Source organism: Coenobita brevimanus, chromosome 85, assembly GCF_032717465.1.
Source record: "Coenobita brevimanus isolate Jiangsu-jjx chromosome 85, ASM3271746v2, whole genome shotgun sequence".
Classification (NCBI taxonomy): domain Eukaryota; kingdom Metazoa; phylum Arthropoda; class Malacostraca; order Decapoda; family Coenobitidae; genus Coenobita; species Coenobita brevimanus.
In genome coordinates this window covers 8,870,700-8,881,003 of record NC_137038.1, presented here as the reverse complement: position 1 = coordinate 8,881,003, position 10,304 = coordinate 8,870,700, and the positions used below count along the sequence as shown (strand labels likewise).

Below are 10,304 nucleotides of genomic sequence, written 5' to 3'. Positions count from 1 at the left end.
TCGATCTCGTCTACCTGGAGTCGCGGTCAGGTAGCGCAACATCGGCAGCGTCCAGCACCCCGACTGAGTACACGGCGCGAGTGACGCCCCCTGGCCAAGTCCTCACCCCGCCACCACCCCCTGAGCAAGACACCCCGGATGGAGAGTAGCAGTGCGCACGTCCCACCTCCTCTTGAGTACGTCGACCTATTCTTGCGCATACCTGCCTGTTTTTTGCGCAAGTTTTACCTGTTGTTTGCGCATACCGACCTACCTTGCGCATACCTGCCTGTTTTCGAGCAAGTTTTACCTATTGTTGCGCATACCGACCTACCTTGCGCACACTGACCTATTCTTGCGTACACCGATCTACTTATGCGAATACCGACCTGTTTTTGCGCACGTTGACCTTTGCTTGCGCATCCGACCTATTCTTGCGTACATCGACCTGTTCATGTGCACACCAACCTGTTCATGCGCACATACACCTAATCTTGCGCACATCAATCCGTTCATGCGCACATAAACCTATTCTTGCACACGTCGACCTATTCTTGCGCACATCGACCTGCTTTTGTGCATTCGACGTAATACTGCACAAGTTTGACTTATTCCTGCGCACACTGACCTATCCTTGCGCAAGTCGATCTGTTCGTGCGCACATCGACGTATTCTTGCGCATATTGACCTGTTTTTTGTGCACATCAACCTATTCTTGCGCACATATCTATTCTTGCGCACATCGACCTATCCTTGCGCACAAAGACCTATTTTTGCGCAAGTCGACCAATTTTGAGAAAGTTTGCCAATTTTAAAACGCAATTCCGTCTGAAGTAGGGGTAGTTAATGACAAGAAAAATAATATGCATAAAAATCGAACGTGGCAGCCTTCCAGAAACTCAAAAAACGCTCGAAAAAAAAAATGTACGATTTAAGGGAAAAGAGACGAAAAGAAAAGAAAAACTCGTCCAGAAGAGAAGGAATATAGAGAGCAAGAAAGAATACAAACCAGGACGAACAGAGCAAGAAAGAATACAAAGGAGAATACAGACAGGAAGAATACAAACAAGGAATACACAGCGAGAGAATACAAAGGAAAATAGACAAGAAGAATACAAACAAGAAAGAATACAAAGAAGAATAGAGCAAGAAAGAATACAAAGGAGAATACATATAGCAAAGAGAGAATACAAACACCAAGAAAGAATACAAATACCGAGAAAGAATAAAAACAGCGAGAGAGAATACAAACAGTGAGAGAATACACACAGCAAGAAAGAATACAAACTAGGAAGAATACACGGCAAAAGGAATACAAAGATGAATACAGAGAGCACAAGTTATCTCTACTGAATAAACAGCCAAAGTAAAGGCCCCACGACAAGTACCTACCCAACACCACCACCAAAAAAATTGAACAAATAAATAAATACATAAATAAATAAATAATGGCAGTAGTAGGGCAGTGAGGGAAAATGGGTTCGATATTGAGGTCTTGAGAACAGCAACAGGTCGGGAAGTGGGGCGTATCTCCGTCAGAAAATAAATAAATAAATAAATATGGCCCATTGGTGTTTGAGGAGTGATGCGTCCGATAAAGAAGAAATGAAGATATAAATGAAAGAAGTGTGTATCCAAAAGAGGTGAAAGTAAAGACAAATTAAGAACATACTGTACATGGTGACAATATCCTACCCTCCAAGCACCCTATATGCTGCTGGAAGGTAACTCGCCTTGGGTTGGTTAGTCAGTCAATGGATCAGTCAGTGGATTAGTCGTTCAGTGGATCAGTGAGTCGGTCAATCAGTCAATGGATCAGTCAGTGGATTAGTCGTTCAGTGGATCAGTGAGTCGGTCAATCAGTCAATGGATCAGTCAGTGGATTAGTCGTTCCGCGGATCAGTGAGTCGGTCAATCAGTCAATGGATCAGTTAGGCAATGGATTAGGTAGTTATTGGATCAGTCAGTCAGGCAAAGGATCAGTAAATGAGTCGGTCAGTCTAACAATGGATCAGTTAGTCAGTCAGTCAGTCAGTCATGAAAAGGAAAGGATCAGTCAGTCAGTCTGTAAATAATTTTTTGTAAAATATCAAGACTTGCATTTATGGCTATGTGTTGTACGCTTAATAATAATAATAATAATAATATAATAATAATAATAATAATAATAATAATAATAATAACTTCTAAGTCATTGTGCGTTCAGCTGTTGTTGTTGTTGATGTTGTTGTTGTAAATGATGACTTGCGCATTTGCATGGCCGATATACGCATGGGAAAAAAATAATAATTTCGATTTTTTTTTGGATATTCCGAAATAAATCCGTCCAAAAACCTGCACAAATCGCGTTCATTCCGTCCAATAAATTATGACAAAAAAAATGTATATAATTATTCATCTTTATACATATCGCTCGTCTTGTATGATGTATAGATTTTTTTTTTTTCATTTTTAAATATTTTTCAATGTTCTACCTCCCTGATGAATGGATTATGCACTGTGAATAACCTTTTTTTCCTTGCCAAGTGTGTTATGTGTCGAGAAAACTTCCTCCTTCATGTATTACTCATCGGTATTATACATTATTAATCCTGTATTATACACTACTCTATTTTTCACTATGTATTCTGTATATTTGAAAATTTTGATGAACTGTTGTGTACTTGTAATTTTTTTCTACCTCTTCAGTACGACGATGCCTTTCCTAAACTGATTAAAATCGTCTGGTGTGGGAAGAATATCTGAAGCAATATCTAAATGTCAAAAACAGCTTCTAAAAATATCTAAATATTTAACTTACTATCTAAATATTCAAATGGTCCCTAAAATAATATCTGGTCATCTAAATATCTAAATCTATGTCTTCAAACTGTCTCTAATGAAATCTAAATGTCTATAATAGAATCTAAAACTTTATATATCTAAAATAATATGTAAGATTAAAGTAACACCTAAAATATATAAACTAATATCTAAAACAGGATCTAAACGTCTAAAATTGTATCTAATATCTAAATGTCTAAAATATCTCAATATCTAGTATCTAAAACATCTAAATATCTAGTATCTAAAACAGTATCTAGAACATCTAAATATCTAGTATCTAAAACATCTAAATATCTAGTATCTAAAACAGTATCTAAAACATCTAAATATCTAGTATCTAAAACATCTAAATATCTAGTATCTAAAACATCTAAATATCTAGTATCTAAAACAGTATCTAGAACATCGAAATATCTAGTATCTAAAACATCTAAATATCTAGTATCTAAAACATCTAAATATCTAGTATCTAAAACAGTATCTAAAACATCTAAATATCTAGTATCTAAAACAGTATCTAAAACATCTAAATATCTAGTATCTAAAACATCTAAATATCTAGATATCTATAAAAACATCTAAATATCTAAATCAATATATATCTTTCAAAAAATATCCGGTGGTGGTACGAACAATGCGTCGTCGTACTGAAGGGCCAAGTATTCAATATATACATTATGCAAAAAATACAATGAAACTTCATCATTCACTATGTATGCAATGTATGATTTATGCCACTTCTAATATAAACTCCAAATGAATGACGGTATACATTATGGAAATTATTCATATTCATACGAGCTGTTATACATTACATACAGATAATTTAATACCGCCATATCTATACATAATTGGCACTTTCAGGTTTGACATTTGTATTCAATATTCAGTTTATGATTTACGAACACTATTACTCATTACAAAAACTTATTACACACAAGGGCTCGTATTCTCGCCAGGTGAGAAAGCTCCCTAACACCTCTTCCTTACCGATTTATTTTTGGATACGGCTGACTAGTATCGTTTTGTATGTTATTTATGCAGAGCATGCTGATATTCTGAAGATTTAGGCAACGCAGAGGAGGATGGTCAGGTATAATAAGCAAAATAAATCGCTTAGAACGGGGTATTTGGGAGCTTCCTTAACCGACGAGAATATCAGCCAAGGACAATTAAACTATAAAAAAATCCATTAAGACATTATGTAAACTGATTAATCATTACACTTTTTTTTTTCATTATTGTGTATATAAATGATCTATTTCATACAGTTCAAGACGAAATAAGTATACTTTTAATGTGAATCATTTTACTTAAGAACTAATTTATTAAACATTATGCAAACATATACAAGTTTTTAAAAAATACTGATCACTATATGAGGCTTTAAAAGTTACACACATACAATATATATATACATATATATATATATATATATATATATATATATATATATATATATATTTATACTATATATATATATATATATATATATATATATATATATATATATATATATATTATCAGTATATATCTTGTATTTACTTATATATGAGCCAATTTTAAACACTTTCGACAAAAAAATTTCACTCATCATTATATATTTTTCAAAACATTACATAAGTTAAATTATAATTTTACAACTTAGTTATATAAACCGCAAATTGTATAAACTGAAATGCACTTAGAATAACATCAAACATCAGGCAGGGTTTATTCAACGTTACAGTTACATTCACGCCAAGAATAAACGCATTATTTCAAATGACGTGTACCTATTCATTATTCAGATTCAGTTATACTTCAAACAAGCTTATATTATTCATCATATAAATTTATTATACATCATACAAATTCATTATACATCATACAAATTTATTGTACATCATACAAGCTGATATCATTCATTCGCACCGTCCTTGATTTTTGCAATATTCACGACCCACCTTCGTCATTCATCAGCCACGCTTTGTCTCAGAGGCAAGAATGTAAGATTTATTCAAGATTATTCAGAGAAGCAGTTTCTCTCTCTCTCTCTCTCTCTCTCTCTCGTTTTTTCAGTCTCTTACTAATAACTTTTTCACAACATCTTTCATTTCAGGTCTCTCTCTCTCTCTCTCTCTCTCTCTCTCTTGTTTTTTCAGTCTCTTACTAATAACTTTTTCACAACATCTTTCATTTCAGGTCTCTCTCTCTCTCTCTCTCTCTCTCTCTCTCTCTCTCTCTCTCTGGTGTATTCACGGTATTATTCAAGCTCTTATTCACTCATTCATCAGTTTTATCTCGTCGTGCTAGTGTAGTGGTTCATGTAAATATTATGCATTTTACATTAATAATAATAATAATAATAATAATAATAATAATAATAATAATAAACGGAGGGTGAATAAGAAAAGAAGAAATAGGAGATGAAAGAAGAAAAAAAGATGATGATGATGATGATGATGATGAAGAAAAAGAGGAGGAGGAGGAGAAGGAGGAGGAGGAGGAGGAGGAGGAATGAAAAGATAAATAACAAGTAAAGGAGACAGCAATAACATTAATAGGACATAAACTAACACCAATAAAACAATCCTCCTAATAAGAATAATAAAACACACCTCCACTCCGTCCATCCCTACTCAAGGACGACCGAGTAAAGGAACAGACTTATTTCAATGTAGTAAAGGAACAGACTTATTTCAATGTAGTAAAGGACCAGACTTATTTCAATGTAGTAAAGGAACAGACTTATTTCAATGTAGTAAAGGAACAGACTTATTTCAATGTAGTAAAGGAACAGACTTATTTCAATGTAACTTTATTGACTCTTCACTCCAACGACATAAAAATCCTCGGAGTGAAAGGGTTAAATGTCTTGTAAGTCCGTGTACTTCATCTTGTCAATTGGTGTACATGTTTGCGAGTGTGTGTGTACCTCAGGAGTATTATGTACGCGCATCCCTACGTACACACATGCACAAAGGATTTCATGTGTACTTTTTGGGCCTGTGTACTTTTGGTTTGGGATATACGCACATGCGCACACGTGTACACTGCTGTAATATTGTATGTATATGCCTTAGAACATATATGCACACACACACACACACACACAAACAGCCATATACATTAGTACACACAGACACACCACCATAAATACACATAAACATACATAAAAATGGGTAAACACACACACACACACACACACATATACACACTTCTTTTCTCCCGTTTCTTCCCTACATTTTCACTTCCTGATCCTCCTCCTTATCATCATCATCATCTTCTTCCTCATTCCTCTTCCTGATCCTGATCCTCCTCCTCCTCCTCTTCTTCTTCCTCAAGCAGCACCTGGGTAATCTGCTCACATCAGTAATTCCCCAACCCTCTTATTTCTCTCTCTCTCTCTCTCTCTCTCTCTCTCTCTCTCTCACACACACACACACACACACACACACACACACACACACACACACACACACACACACACACACACACATCCACATGCTTACAAACCTTCACACACTCCTCCACACGCACACCCGTAACACACGTTTCCAAATACAAACATTCACACACACACAAATACATACACACGTTCACACAAATACATACACACATACTTTCACACACACACACACACACACACACACACACACACACACATACAAATACATACACATACTTTCACACTCACACACACACACACACACTAGCTTTCCTACCAATTTCCTGTACTAAAGATGAAAAAATAAATTGTGTTATATAAATCCCTGTTTTAATGGCCTCATTTGTTATTTCAAAATACTTCTGAAAAAATCTATCAGTTGCATGAAGTTTACAAATTTCTGAAGTTTATGGAATATTTAATGTCTCAAAATGTATCAGTCCGTTTCAGAAAGGTTCAGGAATTCAGAAATCTTGGAGGGTTCATTCTCAACAATAAATGAATTACTAAATAAAATAAAAATATAAATTAAAAAAAAATGACTACCGGTAGCTAAAAAAAAATAAAATGAAATTAAAAAATATAAACAAATTAAGTTGAATAAAAAAATAAAGTTCTATCTATCTATCTATAGCCCGACGCTCTAATCCCGCAAAGGGTGGCCGCAGACAAAACGCCTCCAAGTCACTCTGTCACCCACCATTTGACTCCCCTCCCCCCAACTCACCCCCCCCTCCCTCATATACCTCTCAACTCCATCCCTCCACCTCATCCTCGGTCTACCCCTCCCTCTCCCTCCCTCCACCTCACCTACATACAGCCTCTTAGTCAGTCTTTCATTCTCCATCCTCTCCACATGTCCAAACCACCTCAGTGTATTTCTCCTAATCTTTTCAACCACATCCACATCTACCCCACAACGTTCCTTCACTTCTTCATTCGTCAACCTGTCCCTCCACATGCTCCTCTCTAGTAACTCATTTCCACTGCTCTCACTCTTGACTTGTTCCCCTCTTGCAAGGTCCATGCCTCGCTTCCATACGTCAGGGTAGGGATCACAATACTATCATGCAGTGACTTCTTAACTTCCATACTCACCTCCCTATTTCTCATCATTGCTTTCAGTGTACCAACAGCCTTCCTTCCCTGCTGTACCATTTCACGCACTTCATCCCCCAAAGTTCCATCCTTACTCATCACACTACCCAAGTACTTGAATGCACTCACATAAATAAAGTTAACATTAAAATTAATTAATAATTAAACGAAGTTAAAAAATATAAAATAAAAATAAACAAACGAAGTTAGAAAAAAGTAAATAAAAATTTGTAAAAAAAAAATAAAAATAATGTTAAAAAATAAAAATAAAAATGTGAATAATTAAAAAAATAATAAAATAAACGAATTAAAAATAAAATTAAAAATAAAAATAAATGAATAGCTATAATATAAATACAAATAAATGAATAGTTAAGTAAAAATAAATGAATATATATAAAAAAATAAAAATAATTATTAATAATAATCAATGAAGTTAAATAAGAACATAAAAATAAATGAAGTTAAAAAATAACAATAAATAAAAATAAATGATGTTGAAAAAATAAAAATAAATGACGTTCAAAATAAAAATAAATACATTACATAAAAAATTAAAGATTGTATATATCAATAAATAAATAAAAAAATAAGATGATATATACATAAAAAATAAATATCGAAATTAGTAAAGTCACGTTTCTTAAAGTTACAAGAAAATTACGATGAATATCAATAACTTAATATAATCAAATTAGGAGTTTTATTTTCTGGTTTTAAGGTTTCGTATATTAAAAAAAAACAAAAGCGTAATTCTTAAAAGCAATATTTCAAAGTTATACTTACCATTTTGTGAAAAGGCAAAAACCTCAAGAGAGAGAGAGAGAGAGAGAGAGAGAGAGAGAGAGAGAGAGAGAGACGATGACTAACACAAGATTGATGAGTGACCTGTCCTTCCACTCATCCATTCTCTCCCTCCTTCCTTCTCTTTCTCCCTTCCCTTCCTATCCCCCTCTTCCTTCCTTCCCCCCCTTCCTAACTACTTCCTTTACTCTCTCCCTATCTAGACATTTCCTTCATCTCTCCCTTCTTCCTTCCTCTCCCTTCCCTCCTACATTCCCGATCTCCCTTTTATAATCCCTCCCTCTCTCCCTTTTATCGTCTTCCCTACCTCCCTCCCTCTCTTTGTCCATAACCCCTTCTTCCCTCCCTCATTAGTCCCTCCCCTCCCTCGGCCAAAACTCAATCACAAACCCCCTCATTACGCGTACCAACCCCTCCCCTCCCCTCCCCCACCCAAATCATCCTTTTCCCTGAGCTGGATAAATCGTTTGGGGGCAGAAAGATTTTTAAAACGGGAAGAAAAAGAAAGACTTCAGTATACATAAAAAAAAGGAACCCTGCGATACCTGTAAGATCACCTTTTACTTAATTTTACTCGTGTTGCAGTAATAACACTGGAAGTTGCAAGCTCTAATAGTGTCTTTACTGGAAGAAGAAAAAAAAAAAAAAAAAAATCATCCATGATATTTTTTACCATTTCTGTGCCCTTGGTTTTTCTTGAGGATGGAGAAATAGTCCGACTTCATCCAACTTGAGAACCAATCAAGTATTTCGCAGCTAAAAGGATTAGTGATGGCTAAATTAATGTAACTCCTACAATCTGAAGAAATTTTTACCCTAAGCTAAATAAACACTCTGCAGAAAGCTGGTGTATATATATATATATATATATATATATATATATATATATATATATATATATCTTACTCTAAGCGTTAGAGGATGAAAACTGATCTATATCTTATTCACTTTAACCTTCAATGCTGACCTGTAACAAGTCCTCAAGACCAGATTATGGTAAACAGTAGTCTCAATTATCCCCTTCAATACGATGAAAATTTGTTTATTTTATTCATACTACCAAAAGACGATTTTACTGAGCTTTACGCAGACCTGTGGTGGTAAAGGAGTTAATATTTGCAAAACAAACACTAGAATGAGCTAGTAGGAAGACGTTACTAATGTCTTCTCACACATGTTGAGTTTACACTTAAAAGGCAAGAGGTGGACAATGCTCCTTAAATCCTATGTACTCCTCTTTCCTTCGCTTTTCTTTAATTCCCTTCCTTCTGTTACTCCCAGTGTACTCCCTACCACTCTTCCTCCATATTTCAGTATGTGCCTCCCTTGCCCTTCATCCTCCCCTCCTTTCCTTCACCCCTGCTCCTTTCCCTACCTTCCCTCCCTCTCCTCCCTTCCCTTCCCCTTCGCTCCTATCTCCCTTTCCTTTTCCCTCCCCCTTTCTCTTCCCTTCCTCTCTGCTTTTTTCTCCTTTCTTCCCTCCCCTCCCCCATCACTCTGCCTCTCCACAACACTCCCCCCCCCTCCGTCCACCTCAGGGGAAAACCCACTGATACCGGTCCCCCATGTTCCCCTCCCCCTTTCTCTTCTGCCCCTCATCCCTTCTCTCCCCTTTCCCCTCCTCCCCTCTTCTGCTCTCTCCCTCCTCCCTCTTCTTTCTCCTCCTCCTCCCTCTTCTTTCTCCTCCTCCTCTCTCCCTCCACTCCCTTCCCCCTCTCCCCCCTTTCATCCCTCTTTCCCCCAACTCTGCCACCTTTCTAAACCTTGCCCCCTACCTCGTCCTCATCTCTTTCCCCCACCACATCTCAATCACTTTACCTTCCTCTTTTCTTCCTCTCCCCCTCTCTCCCCTTCTCTTCCTACTTCTCTACTCTCTCCCTCTCCGTCTCGTTCTCTATCCCTTTCCCTCTTCTTTCCATTCTCCCTCCTCCCCTCCTCCTCCTCCTCTGGTACCTCCATTTCTCTCCCTTTACAACTAATTTCCTTTCATGAGTTCACCCTCTCTCTCTCTCTCTCTCTCTCTCTCTCTCTCTCTCACACACACACACATACAACAGATCATTATATTTCCTTCTCTGACTTTCCATTTAAAAAAAATCACAAACTTTTCCCCAGTAGTCATGATGTTTGTCCATTTTTTCCTGCCAGTTTTCATGCCTGAGGGGAC

At 36.3% G+C, this 10,304-nt stretch overlaps 1 protein-coding gene across 1 annotated transcript in view; it reads left to right on the top strand.

Annotated features, from left to right (window-relative positions):
- Window positions 1-149, top strand: part of LOC145410417 (uncharacterized) — a 44,443-nt gene extending 44,294 nt beyond the window's left edge. Inside the window, exon 13 of the mRNA XM_080280570.1 lies at window positions 1-149. This exon is cut by the window's left edge and continues 66 nt beyond it. Coding sequence (XP_080136696.1) covers window positions 1-149 — 149 coding nt within the window.
- The last annotated feature ends 10,155 nt before the right edge of the window (window positions 150-10,304 follow it).